Source organism: Argopecten irradians, chromosome 14, assembly GCF_041381155.1.
Source record: "Argopecten irradians isolate NY chromosome 14, Ai_NY, whole genome shotgun sequence".
Classification (NCBI taxonomy): domain Eukaryota; kingdom Metazoa; phylum Mollusca; class Bivalvia; order Pectinida; family Pectinidae; genus Argopecten; species Argopecten irradians.
In genome coordinates this window covers 32,397,630-32,412,341 of record NC_091147.1, presented here as the reverse complement: position 1 = coordinate 32,412,341, position 14,712 = coordinate 32,397,630, and the positions used below count along the sequence as shown (strand labels likewise).

The 14,712-nt window shown below is 34.8% G+C and overlaps 2 protein-coding genes and 1 long non-coding RNA gene across 22 annotated transcripts in view; 1 reads left to right on the top strand and 2 right to left on the bottom strand.

Annotated features, from left to right (window-relative positions):
- LOC138308199 (uncharacterized) overlaps window positions 1-3,695 on the bottom strand; it is a 17,512-nt gene extending 13,817 nt beyond the window's left edge. For 6 of the 16 annotated variants that reach the window (XM_069249148.1, XM_069249151.1, XM_069249149.1 and 3 more), the window contains exon 1: window positions 101-624. In XM_069249148.1, coding sequence (XP_069105249.1) covers window positions 101-472 — 372 coding nt within the window. In that variant the 5' untranslated portion in view covers window positions 473-624. Of the gene's footprint in view, window positions 1-100; window positions 626-850; window positions 1,041-1,548; window positions 1,690-2,329; window positions 2,574-2,608; window positions 2,764-3,556 lie in introns of those variants that run through there. The other 10 variants (XM_069249150.1, XM_069249153.1, XM_069249156.1 and 7 more) reach the window with 7 other exon arrangements.
- Window positions 3,557-14,712, bottom strand: LOC138308202 (uncharacterized). Of its 2 annotated transcripts, none has more exons than XM_069249165.1 (8): window positions 14,388-14,712; window positions 11,503-11,626; window positions 10,639-10,812; window positions 10,462-10,496; window positions 10,101-10,164; window positions 9,783-9,845; window positions 9,502-9,632; window positions 3,557-8,919 (listed from the first exon to the last, which is right to left on the bottom strand). In XM_069249165.1, exons 1-8 carry the CDS (start codon window positions 14,613-14,615, stop codon window positions 8,644-8,646), a joined length of 1,095 nt encoding a protein of 364 aa, XP_069105266.1. In that variant the 5' UTR covers window positions 14,616-14,712; the 3' UTR covers window positions 3,557-8,643. The 2 variants fall into 2 exon arrangements, with proteins under 2 accessions (XP_069105266.1, XP_069105265.1); XM_069249164.1 differs by having other exon boundaries at window positions 10,639-10,836; window positions 14,388-14,710.
- Window positions 3,756-14,712, top strand: part of LOC138308209 (uncharacterized) — a 36,799-nt gene continuing 25,842 nt past the window's right edge. For 3 of the 4 annotated variants that reach the window (XR_011206092.1, XR_011206089.1, XR_011206090.1), the window contains exon 1: window positions 3,756-3,893. This is a non-coding gene — a long non-coding RNA (uncharacterized lncRNA). Of the gene's footprint in view, window positions 3,894-14,172; window positions 14,339-14,712 lie in introns of all 4 variants that reach the window. The other variant, XR_011206091.1, reaches the window with a different exon arrangement.

Below are 14,712 nucleotides of genomic sequence, written 5' to 3'. Positions count from 1 at the left end.
AGGTTATAAGAATTATATCCCTTTTCCCTGATAATTGATGTGCTCATAAAGAGTGGCATTGCAAACCTGCATGTTTATCTATAATCACTTGAAATCTTACCAAGTTCTGTCCTTGAAGGAAGGTGGCACGATTTGGCAGTTTATGTGAGACTTTTTTGATTAAAATTTGTTTCTGAAGTCTGTTAATTTTCTGTTCAAGATCAACAATTCTCATATAAAAAGTTTCCTTTGTGAGTGCGCATGTGTGACTAGTGTACCCAATTGTGACGCAACACATGGCGATGATGACGACACAAATACAACAAAAGGTAATGTTTTGAATCCTCCACCTAAGCCGACATTTTGCACAACAGCTACAACTGTCTGAAGTCTGCACGGTAATTGTCTCTTGGTTGTGTCCACCATTGTCCTTCGACACGGAGCTACACATAACATGAGTATTACATACATCGTATGCAGACTGCATTTTCATCTTAGAAGCAGTAACCACATGTCGTTTCGCATTTGGGGGTTTCCCAAACGCTGTTCTAGAAGCAACTTGTGGTGTACCCACGACCCTATTTTACAGGCATATACGTATACTATATCGGAGGTCTGACAGTCATTATTCAGACTTCCAAATATACCACACGTACATTGAAATTTATTTATAGAAACATCAGCTGAGACGAGGTGCAGGTAAAACTAATGTTGTACCGTGGACAAGCAATGTATTATCGGAAATTCATTCTAAGATGTTAAGTACAGTTCGACTCAGAGCAAATAAAATATAGCATTTCGCTTCAATTCTGAGAATTAACGTGTCCTAGATAGGATTTCCGGAAAGTGATTTTAAAAGTATGTCAATTACCTGGAATGGGGGCGGTCCATAACTTTGATGGAGAGCTGTCGGACCATATTTGGGAGAGTAGTCTGGGTGTATTTCTCGGTAAGCCGTCTTATTGACCTGAAACACGCTGTATGTACTTAACCTGTACATTTAGAGGAGACCTTGACTCAATAATACACTTGGCAGCTTAGTACCAAATCTTGATGTCAACCTGCAAAACATAATAATTGTAACAAATACATGTCGTTAACAAACTCTTTGTTTTAGGGGGAGCTATTGAACACTACCATTCAGTTGATATACGACCTCACACACAGGGTAACAGACATTTCAAAAAGAGGGATGCGTATTCAAAGTTATTTCCCTTTATGAACGGAATCTGATCATTCTATTACGCTTATTATTTTCGTTTTATACAAATAGACGATAAGAAGCTCGGATGCGGCATTTTTTTTAAACATACCTAACGTTGATTTATTTATTTTTCTGCTGATGCTTCAATTCATTAAATGTCCCAATGTTCTTAGAAACAATCACTTTATTTATTGCACGAAAAATGTTCTAATATGCAATAGTGTGTCTGTCTTTCTGGGTATATTTTCCCATATGATTGAAATTTGTTTTCGATATCAAACGAAGGTTGATATGTGACTTTAGAGTACTTGCTGGGTTAGTTCATGGACAGTATTAATTGGCATTTAATGTTTGATCTAGTTTACCATGTAATCACGACCTCTCCACGTGCTCTGAGAACAGAGGCCATGTCTCCTGCTGTGGTAAGACTTAGAGACCCATATGGAACTGGTAGACTGACGAATCAGAGTGACCTCCCTTGACATTTTGGTGCTATTGTCGTCTGCCTGAATAACAATGTTTAAGACAATGGTAATGGAAACATTATTTTTATATCATTGTTTTACATCATTTGATACACTAGCCAGCCACTGTTGATAAACTCTGTCGCAATATTGATTTCATTTCAGCAATCTTCTACCGGATCTAATCGAGTTAAATGTTTGTTAACATAACATCATTAAATTTCCGTAATATGCTCATGTTTAGTTTGATTTATTGCCAGAAGCTCTGCATAAACAAGATCTGAAAATACATTAGCCAGTCTGACTGACGCTGTAGGCTATTTGACGATAAATACATCAAAGAAGGAATTACCTGTCAGTAATTACGTTAATGTTAACTATCCCTGCCTCATCGCATTTCTTAGAAGCAGTCCATCTTATTTATTATATTACATAAAATACAAAAATTTTATTCATTAAGTTATTGACACTAAATTAATAATTTCTGCATCATTTGCCTAGGAATGTAAATATTAAGATAAGAATACAATCAGAGGACACAGATTTACAATCACGTGTACCTGTCAACGTGATCCCGCTAGCTGCCACGTAGGGACAGACTACATATTGGAACCGAAGTATGAGTTTAGAAACTCGGTACCAAGTTCAAAGAGTATTAAGTAAATATATTCGCAGTGCTCACCTGATTATAAATTTATATCGAACATGCAATATGCTTGTTAATATCAGCAAAATACATCATATTCAATATCAAATCTCAACACCGATATCTTAATATCATTGAGTATTCAGACGTGATACACAGTATGACGATGTGTCCTGGATTAAGCACATACTTGGCCAATGTGGCGTACGTGGTAAACGATTATTTATGGTGTCATAATTTATGTATCTAGGTCAGTCAATCTCAGGTGCACTGGCCGACTAAGGTGGGTATAGCGATCTTCTACCTGTGACCTACCTGAGTATACCTACCACCAATGTTGGGTTGATAAAGGCCACGCTGTATAGTTGTAATCACAGTTTATCTACAACTTCACAGACTGTGAGATTCAGTCCGGACCATTCTGTCCTTTGTCATGATAATTCGTTCAGAAAATATGAAATCCACTTTTTCTGAAGAGTGGAAAGATTTGAACACTTCACGTGAAAATCAAACCTCAATTTGTCATTCTTGATATTTAATAATTTAAGGGTCAATAAATAATATCAACGGTCCGTACTTCTTAGCTCCATATTGGATAAAGTGGTAAGAAAATGTAACTAAACAAAGCAATAGAAAATGTCTTATATATCGGATTATTTCCTCTCCCGTATTGTTATATCATATAACAACCTTTGAACACCAAAATGTCATAGTTTCAGCCATATGAGAAATATATAGTTGAATAAAACACACAGAAAAAATGTGAAATCACATATATTGGCTGAAAGAAGTTCAATATTAATATATTTACGTGTGTTTTTCAACTGAATTATTTTCATTTGAATTTTCCTTTGCGAAAACATTAAGCAATAGCCAATTTTGATCATGGAAAGCTACTTCAAGTGACCTTTTATGCGTTTATATTAGCAATTGATGGATAACAGTTCATACTTGAATTGTTTTACATTATTTCTTCATCAGTGTACAGGGAGTGTGGAACATTTGTGCTATATATGATAAAAGATTACATCTTAAACTCTTTAAATAATCTGGACTAGCTTCATAAAAATAATTGAATTTCAATTTCAATTAAGCTAACTAAATGGCATAAAATAATAGTAATGTTTAAGCAATGAAATAAGTGATGATTTATTTAAAGATGATTATAAGTTTGCTACCATAAGATATTATCTAGCGTATTTTTATCCGATTTTACTTTATCAGCAACTCTCTAGAACAAAGTGACGACATCACTAAACTTACCTTGTGTGTTTCTCTGGGTAGTGGAAAGCTCCTACTAAACGGCAATACTGCTTCCACCGGTGTTATAAGGAAGAATCAAATGATGTAGTCAAGGTCTGACCAATCACCTCGGTTGAGAGTGGAAATACCAAACGATATCATAGACATTAAATAGCAACCTCTGAAAAACCCCATTACACAGTTATATTTAGCACAGAAATACCAACATGGCTAAATATAGATCCGACTCAATACCCAGTTTATATGCTGGCTTGGGCGTTTTGTAAAGCAATTGGAACAGGAAAGGAAACAATGGAATGAAGATCTTCTTATTTCTTTTTGTGAAGACATCTATATTGTGAGTATTCTTTTCTCAAAGATATAAGAACGCTATATTAGGCAAATATTCAAACTGGTCATGGCAATAATAGATAATTCCATCTTGAAATAATAAGCAACAATGAATAATAATCATCAACTCCCCTTTATAAACAGTATACATCCTTCTCATCGCCGACGACGTTAGACAATGCTATCAGAAATGATGAAGATATTACTACAACGAAATAGCGATATGAAATGAGTTTTATTCACGTGAAATCCTATCTTGTAACAACGTTTAATGTACTGTAGAGAGATGCCTGGAATGGGGATATGTTTTCGTAGCAAATGGTTTGGCATGTAGGTGTTTAAATCCTTTGTACATTTTCGTAAATGACAACAAGTATGATTATTGCAATAAACGCTTTCATCGAGTAGAAAAGTATCAAGTGATTTGCTACTATGATTTCATTATACTTTATATGAAATTAACAAATATCATTCGTCAGGCAATTCTAACGACACACGCAGAAGTATAGGGTACAGGGTAGTAATATTATGTGGCGTCATGATATGACGTAATGTTATGACGTCATGAATAAGGAATAACAACCATGTGTTTAAAGTACAATTTCCTTCGATTAGTCCAATTTTCCAGTGATTATGACGTTACAAAACTTACGTCGATATATTGACATACTGTCATTGTATGTGATACTAGCAAGAACATGTCAAACTGTGAATTGTGTCGTAACAAAATGATAAAAAAAATCTGATTCAATTGATGAACTAGACCTCTATAACCTTACAGAATATGAATTGTTTTTTCATATAAATCTTACATTACATAAAAATCAATATTTAAACATATAAGGTAAGCACGTCCCTCAGAGCGTAATGCAGTATCTTTGGATAACGATGGACAGGAATTCGATGAGAAATTGCTTTTGTTCTCAAAGAAAATGTAGTAATATTTCTATTGTACTATGTAAAATGACATGCAATTGTCCGGATACAAATAGTCAGGAAGACTCATCATCCGGACGGAAATATCTGGAGATGAATTTTTAATTTGAACTTAGTAGACGAAATTCAATAGTCTGCGTAATAAGAAATCCGAGTTGTCTTGGCTAAACACAAGCCGTACGGTTTATTGAGGTTCCACAATACGATGTATTTACTATGAAGTGGAGATACGAACCACCATGTTTACAACATATACACAGCAAAAAGTGCAACGCATGTTTTACATAGTTTGAAAAAAACATGCGTTAAAGTGAATAGTCGGGCAAAGAAAACCAGTCTAAATGCGTTCATTGGCCTTCCAAAAGTTCTCACATATTAATACGACGGCCAAGTTCTGCTTACGTTTCCCAGTTCTGACCATTAAAGTAAAGGAAAGTTGAAAGCATTGAAAGCGAGGCTGCGTGTAAATGTAACCACGGACATAGTCAGCCGGGAGGACGTATTAGGATTCCTATACTTTAAATTAATTTCTTCGTACGCAGACAGATTTTGGCGAGAGATTTTATTTTTCCACTTCATAAGAAATTATACTGGATACATTCACACAATTTTTACCGACTTTAGCCATCCTTGCCCGACTGTTCACTTTAAACGTATGTTTAAAACATGCGTTTTACGTACGTTTTGGCCACCATGCGTAAAACGTACGTTTGGACAAAACATGCGTTAAACGTATGTTTAACATATGTTTTACGTATGTTTGTTTTCCATCACATGTAAAACGGACATCTGTTAAAATAACCCTACTACTTGCATGTAAAACATTAGTTTTATCATTGTTATTGAAGACATGCAGTGGTTTTTTTCGAAAATGATACTCCCATATGCAAATACATGTTTAAAGGGAAAATTCACTCAGGCTAATTCTTTTACATAATCAAGAAGCAAAATATGGCATAAATGTATTGTTCTACATTTCTTATGAAACATATGGCATAAATTTTTGACAAATTCCACGTCAATGTTTAGTATCTTAATTGATACCATTGTAATTACAAATCGTTGATCAATACGATTAAGCAGATGAAATATGTACGCTGTACTCATACCCGAGCCAAAGTCACGCACGTTAAACAAATGAACTACATAGCCACTGTTGAGGTGATAAAATGATTTTTAGGCAAGACTATTCACCTAATAAGGCTATCACACTACTATCAGAGCGATTTGAGCAGTTCTAGACAAAAGTAGTATTACTCTTCGAGCAAGGGACAGGGTTCGGCATACAAGATGTTTGACCACTAATAGAATGGCGGACAGCGAGCGAGTTTGAACATTTCACACGCATTTCACCACCACGGGCTTTTCTGGCATATCACAGTTAAACCGACTGATCTAATTTCCTTTAGAACTGGTTTTTTCTGCTATCTGTACAAATTTGAATGTTCTCTTAGACTGAATTATCCCTTTAATAGCCTCTCTGTTTTGGTTTCACGTTAACTATATATCTTCTACCAACTTATAGTGAACTTCATACACTAGCCTCATGATAGAATAATGCAGCTTCAATATCGTATGATGAAACATGTAGGTCTACAATTATATGTACATCTACTGATTGTGAACAGAAGCAAAACCGCTAATGTGGATTCCGTCTTTTTAAATTTTGATTTTAACAGTTTTGAAGACTAATGCTCTGAATATCAGTTGACCAGCGCTTCATGATGTACAATGTAGTAGGTCTACAACTGCTGTTTGATCATCCTTGAGGATGCTGTTTGATCTACGAGATCACGAGTATATGTCCTAGAATTGTCATTATACATGTACTTAAAGATTATACGTGTAGCTACATTATGCACATGTAAAGGAAAAAATGTATTTACATGTATGTAGTTTGTAAACTAGAACATAGATTACTGACTTTTACTTCAGATCTTCATTAGAATTCTTCTTGAAATGTTCAAGTCATTTGAGGCATTTGGGGACTTGTGCAAGTCTACATCGATGACATCGCTATTACCATAGGCGTCTGCTTCTGGTTAAAAAAACGTAATAGCTTTCCTGACTATATCGTAGGGGTAGGTTATTGTATTTTTTTCAAAACCAGAAGCAGACGCCTGTGCTATTATATGACAGATTCTAATGGCCGGACAAACTTATATTCCGGAAATCTTTATTTATTGTATATATTCTTGTCAATCTGAACTCCTCGGATGTAAAACATAACGGCAGTTACATCCGAGGAGTTCCGATTGTATTCTTGTTGATTTTATTTGTATTTTAAAAATTGGTTGAACATAAATAAAGGTAACTATGTAAAAAAACTGTTCAACACGTGCACAATTATCAAATGTTATCAAATGAGTTACATCCGAGGCGTTCGGAGTACGGACTGCATGGCGGAATACGGACGAGCGCTGAAAGCGGTACATTTACATGGTAATTTTTGTTCGAGACGACATTTAAAATGTATCTTAACTATACAGTACATTTTACAATGTTGTTAATATTTATTACTATCTCCAAAGCTACAATGATACAATCATTGCCAAATCAAAGGGACCAGGTCTTGTCAAATGTAAGTTACATAATGAATTAATTTCACGATTTTAAAAACATAGAAATATTCATAGATCAATTACTTTAATTTGTATTCATAGAATACATTTAAATGTTATTCTGAAATTCTGTGTAAACATCCGAAGTTTCTGCAAACACAACATTAATTGATTCCTGGACTCACTGAGCCAAAATTTGAAAACAATTGAACATTGGGCACGACTTTAGTAAAAAAAAAATAGCCTTTTTTAAAAATGTAAGTGATGAAGTGACGTTAAGGACAAATTGATGTAGGAAAAACAAAATCATCCCAAGAGTATGAAAGTTATCAATATGTAGTCACTCGTTTGTAAATACAACATACTATGTATGAAAAGATTTCAGTCATTGGACAGGAACCGAAAACACAAATAAAATGGTATCAAACTTTACTTTTGAAAATGCCAAATATATGGTGCAACTTCAAAGACCATGTAAATGTACATAAAAATAAAAAGGTGGATTTTGTAATAGGATCAAACATATGTATAAAACATGTTTTGATACGTCCGTTTTACATGCGTTTATGTTTTACGCCTGTTTACCATGCGTATTACGCATGTTTAACACACGTATTACATACGTTTGGTACGTACGTTTTACATGCGTGGTCCTCACCATGCGTTTTACATGCGTTTTATAACGTACGTAAAACGTGTATGCACGTTTTCCTGTGTAATAAATAACACGCAAGCAATGCAATTGTTCAGTATCAATGGACACGTGTAAGGGACACACTAACTACCTATCAAAAGTGACAGACATTTTAAATGCTATATAATAACATGTTATCCTGACAAAATATCATATTAATTAAATAATGTCAGATCGTGATTAAATTTAGCAACGATTTTCAAACTAAGATAAATAACGTCTGGTAATACTAACTTTACACAATTTTAGTTTCTGAAGAACGCCATTATTACCTACTAATTGATTTTAATGATGAAATACTCACAGATTTTGCATTAAATGAGAATTTCAATAATTAAGCGATTAAGTGAATTCTTCTTTTCCTACCTGGTCCATAAGTTAGAAAGATTCAAACCTTTATATCTCGAAGTGATAACATTGTAGAGTTATCCGAGTATTCTAGCTAAGGTTTGTCAACGAAACTATGTTTATTATTCACTTATTTGTTCGTCAAAGAGTATGAAGGGCAAGAATGTGAACTTTTTTGTTATTGAATTAATTAAATTCTGCTTCACTTTCCTGATACATCACGTGAGACGCAAAACACCAAAATAAGTCTCTCCTTTCGTTAAATCGATAGCAGCCGTCGACGACTCTAGGTATATATGCATGACGTCATCTGAAACTAAATGGAGAGTCCGCGTTGATACGCATGTCTGCAGCAGATTGTCATAGTGGTTTCCGGTCCACGAGTTGTTCAGGGGTCTACAGTGGAAAACAGTACTAGGGCGACCACTTCTTCGCCTGTCGAGGACGACAGCAAACACATCTGTTCCAGTATTGTCCACCGACCATAAAGCAGCCTAAAATTCGGAGGGAGGAAAGATATTTTGATTGATTCATATCAGATTGTATGTCCTCAAAAGTAAAGACATACAGTAGTTTTGCATACAGATTTTAAGGTAAAGATTAGTATGATTTTAATGTCGGAACTACTTAAATTTCTATTAAAACATTTCCAATTTTATTAACAATATCAATTTGACTTATGTATAGTTATTTCTTATTTCTTGAAATATCTTTTGGTTGTGATGACAAAATAACTAAAATGATTTTTTTTTAAAGCGTTTGAGAAAAATTAAATAGTCCGAAATTGACGTCAATTTACATAAGATAATCAGGAGATAGCCCGAAAAACTCATATTCCGGACGGACATGTTTGATTATTCACTGAGAAGACTGAATTAAGTTGTCAGACAAATCGTTATCCGGACGGTTTGGTCTAGTGTCCAGATTATCGAGGGTCAAACCTTAAAGTTGGATTAACGATTTTATATAAATCAAAGATCTCAGCAAAGTCTCTACTATTACTTTTTACCCAATGGACGTTATCTATATATCATTGCAATATTATAACTATCTGTTATTCGTAAACGTGAACTTACATGGAGATATACCAAATAGGTGCCGGTGTGATGAATGACGTATGCGCCGTCAGCTCTCTGCGTGACAGGAAGTGACGTCATGTTGTTTTGTTCATTTCTGTTCCTTAGAAACGGAAATACCTCTGGTACCACTTCAAGACAAAATCAATTATATATAAAACACTGTAAATATTTTATTAATTTCTATACCAAACTTGTTTTCGATGAATTTTACCATACAGATGCATATGTATCGCGTACAACAATAAAACAAATAACAAAGGATTATCATTGTTACTTACCCAAAGCTGTAAAACTTCTATTCCTGCACGCTACGCCCCCATAGATGTCTTGGCATTTATTGCCTGTAAATGACAGGTAAAATGAAGTATTTGTTACATGAAAAGGAGACAACGTATAGTATTTTTAGATGTTTTCACAGTAACATTATGTGTTTAAGGATTCAACAGACATACATTTAGTGTGACACAAATTTGATTATATATTTTTGCGCAGACATTGAATTTATTGTTTGGAAATTTAACACTAATGTACATGTATACATACCACACCCTGAAGAAAGTTAGCGACAAATAGTAAAGTAAACAATAGATACCTACCCTTGAAGTTATCGTGGGCCACATCTTCTCTAAAATCGCTGATAAATCGAACATGGTGATGATCCTAAGTACAGAAATATCAATTTCTTAAAAACAAACTTTCAATTATCTATGATAACGAATGTGCGATCAATGAACAATTACTTATTTACTATAACCAAATCTCTTTCAAGAGCGTCCGCGGACATTACCTTTCCAGAAAATGAATTAAAAGTCCTTTCAATATAAGTCAGGATAAGATAGGTTCGCGAAAATATACTTATACGAAATTCTTAAAAAATAAATCGCTCACAAAAAAGTTAGTTTACAGTATCCGATGTTTTTCTTTTGACTTTAAATATCAAAAGCAGTGTTTACGTACATGTTTCAACCGGTGACAATTTTCGTGTTGTGTTTCTACAAAACGAAATGCAAATTATCAATACAGATGTCGGAAATAAAAATTTCTTCTCAAAAAACGTTTTTAAATGCATAACATAAATAACAGATACATAAGGCGTTTTTCTTTGATATTTTAGTAGTCAAGTATTTAACTTACCTATCTGTGTAATTATATCATTAAGTTCTGTTATTTCTCCTTTCTGTCCTCTGTCCCCCTTTTCTCCCTTCTCTCCCTTCTCTCCCTTCGGCCCCTTCAGTCCTCTTTTTCCTGCCTTCCCCCTCTTGCCCTTCTTGCCCTTTTTACCCTTTTTACCTGGAGATCCTTTCTCACCTTTCAGACATGAACAATGCGGTTCTGTAAGTGCATATTAACCATAGTTTTACTGTTATACATCTGAACGTATGGGATAAGAGGGATTTCGTGGTCCTAACAAAAACTTACCATCCTCGATACCACAGTAGTTACTGTCGTTATATCCACCCTTGGAATATGTCATAGCAAAACTAAATGCATTTCTGACCAATAATAGTTCTAAAGATTCTTTCTTTTGAAGAGTGCAATGTCCAGCCTGATTGTGCCGTAGTTCGAGTCTTTAGACGGACATTAAGAGCCAACCAAATAACCTGTCTCATCTGTGGTTGCAGATAAAGACTTCACTTATGCTAGAACATAACCCATGGGTGGATATAGCGGCAGTGATAGTAACCGCTGGAATATCGAGGATGACTATTCACTTGGTAGTGGTATGCCCACACAGCATTTTCCCATTAATATAGCTTGAAATAATTTGTAAAAATATTTCATATCTAATAAAATTTGTGTATATTGAACATGTATTAAAACATTGCTTGTACACATACAATTACAATAAATCAGTTTCAGCTACTGAGTTATTTGTTTTCTCTTTGGGAAACATAAACAAGCTTATTCTAGCTGTGAGATTAAAACTACATGATAGAATTTTATAGAAAATAACAATACATGCACAAAAAGTTCAATGAAAGTGGAAGAGATAGTTACTGTTTTCATTGCCCGCTTCTCGTTTTTCACGGAAATCCTCTAAGGTGTTGAGAATGTGAATTTGTTTATCTGTTTGACTCACTACATCATAGCTGTATCCCCTCCGACTATCCAATGATGCTTTCTGAAACACCCAGTGTATACGCTAGATATAATGATAAGCGATATTCACACAAAACATGGATAACGATACAAAAATGACGGAAAACAAACAAAATATTTAGTTCATGAATAGGAACTTAACAATTGCAGTTCTACTTTTATTTTAGCTCTAGTGTAATTTTAACGCAATTTGCAAATTTATTCCAAAAACCATTGAATGCATAAAATTGAAGCTGTGTGGTCACAGTTTGACATGTGTTTTTCTAGTATCAATGACAGTACAAACTAACACGAGGGTATCCCATAACCATACCCCTGCTCGATTCGTTTTGAAAGCGGCTACTGGCGTACGCCGGTCACGTGACCGGGCGACGACCGGGCGATCTGGCAAAACAAGCATAACCGGCGTATTCCATCATGGCGAACATTTTTTCAGAGCTTTAGTTATATTTTAAGTTTTACATCAAACACAATCAAAGACTGAATTTAAGTTGATCAATGCGTATTTGGAAAAAAACGATATTGCCAATAAGAAATTTAGCATTCAAATATTCGTATTTTTCATTACCGGGCCAAGAACTTTAAGAAATTCATAAATCATTAAAGTTTAATATTAATAGGACACCATGACTGGCTAATGTTATTGTTTTGTTGTTTCGCCTATTGGAAAATGAACCCCCCCCCCCTTCTTAGTTTTTATTCATCATGCGTGCTACTCTGTATAATATACACGTGTATGTTGTTTTATTCCAAAAGAAAAAATATAAGAAATTGCATCAAACTGCATTAATCTCTTGTGTTGAAATAGAAAACATATGTGATGGCCTATTTCGGCCATGTCGCATTGTCGCTCCTCACAAAATCGCTCCGTGCGTTCCGATAGTAATCCACATTTGATGCAATGTATGATGCATTGTAATTTGTATTGTAAATTATATACATATAATAAGACATAATTTTCTAGCATTACAGCTTGGAATTTAATTTCACATCACAAGACAGTACGCGAAAGCAACACTGAGATAATGCGCGGAGTGACATAGCAACAAAAATACACTGTCGGAGTGTCGGTGCGACAAATTTTATTTTCTCGCTAATGCGATAGAGCGACATGATTGTTTTATCGCACAGTCGCGTGATATCGGCAAGGTTTTTTGTCGCTCCAAGCACTGTCGCTCCTTGCATTGTTGCAATTAGCCACACACCAATCATTATTTATTCTAACTAAAATTCAGCAGATCGCTGAAGCACTGGTTAGTAAAGCATAAATTATCGTACTAGTAACAAACTGGGTTTAAATTGATACTCTGGTGTGGCAATGTTTATTTCTTGCTACATGTCACCAGTAGAATTCTTTATCTCATGTCATGATATAGGAATTAACAGAATGCCCGTACAATCATATTCACTTTTGAGCATTCTTTCTGAATTATGTATTTACAATGTACATGTAGGTATAATACTGTACACATAAATCTATTTTCTTATGTTACACTCTGAATTACATGTGTTTGACGAAAACGATTCATTAGAACTTTAAATGTGTTGTTTTCGAAAGTGTAAATCTTAAATCTGTTTTTAATGTTATTGATAAGCAGTCCAAGAGAAGTCATTGAAATTTAATATACTTGGAATAAAACATTCAATTTTTATATACATTATATTTACAAATTTTATTATAATCACACTAATAGAATGAATATACACAGGCATTTGATATAAAACGCTGTGACACCGTATGTATTACATTATATAGAGAAAAAATATCTATAGAGCCAAACGCCTGGGGTACATACATCTAAGTCTATACATCACCGCTCGTTTCGATGTATTCGCTTCATAAATGGATATCTACATACCTTAGCGTATCAAAAGAGGTTTCAATTCCTGTCCGTTAATGAATACAACAAAGAAAATCACAATGTTTGGAGAATTTATGTCTGAACGGAATGAGTTTTGCTTAAAGAGAGTTTCGTCAACAAATATCTAACCCTCATTCCGCCATCTTGCGCCGATATTAGCCGGTGAATCAAAACCGGCTGATCCGGCGTACGCCGGTCGCGCCACCAGCGCATTTTTTCTTTGAATCGAGTGACTTAGCCGCCTCGCCGGGTCGCCGGCGGCCGCCCGCTCTTGACGAATCGAGCAGGGGTCATGTGTCTAAAGTTCAATTTACCTTCGAATAATTCAATTTTGCTTGTTACGAGCATTTTCATTGGCTTAAAAATTTACTTTATCAGCCATGAAAAAATGGCGTAATTTTTGTGAGATGACGTCCATAGACAAAGAGTCCCATAATGAATTTTGAATATTGAATAGATTATCTTTAGTAAATTGAATTATAAGATTAATTTGAATATATATTTTTTGTTATGGAGATATAACACAAAATCTGAGTGGCTTCGCGGTTTACACTCAGATTTTGTGTTATCCATAACGACCTTAATTAGTAAACTGACGTACTTAATTTTTGTGACTCATTTCGTTTTCAGATCACTTAACAGCTGGTATCTGTGTCACCCTAGGGCATCAAATACCTTATTTTGCTTTCTAAAATGATTGTTTTAGGTCTTATTAACAGCCAGTCATTTAGGACGTGCACTGATAAAGAGGTAGGGAAAGGAAAGTCGGGGTATCCGGAGAAAAACACCGTCCTGTTGTCAGTAACTGGTAGCTATCCAACGTAGTAATCAATTTAAGCCTAGAGGCGGAGGGCCTGTGGTATTATATGAGGGTAGGTTTCCACCAAGACCAGATTTAGAGTGTAAAACAATATATATTACCTGAACAGATGTCTGGGGTGGACTATGGTATTCGTAGGCCGTTGTGTTATGTCTACCTACTTCCAGACGTAAATTCCGCACCTCTTGATACAATATTATTGTAGATATAACACTTCCTGCTGAGATAATGCACGCTAGTAAGGCTACCCACTGTCCACACATACAGCTGGTGTCCTTACGGTCAAATTTACAACCTTCAATTTGTTGGTAATCTCCACGCAGTTTCATATCAAAAACTTCTACTTTCGTTTTATATATACAGTCGAAATGAATAATAAAGTAGGTCAATCACAATTATGAATATTCAAATTGGTAAGACGGTATG

Coding starts and splice junctions, on each gene's coding strand:
- LOC138308202 (XM_069249164.1), bottom strand. CDS start 14,615: ATGAAACTGCGTGGAGATTACCAACAAATTGAAGGTTGTAAATTTGAC. Junction 10,837..11,502: donor AGAAGCGGGCAATGAAAACA/GTAACTATCTCT, acceptor ATGCACTTACAG/AACCGCATTGTTCATGTCTG. Junction 10,497..10,638: donor TGATATAATTACACAGATAG/GTAAGTTAAATA, acceptor TTCGTTTTGTAG/AAACACAACACGAAAATTGT.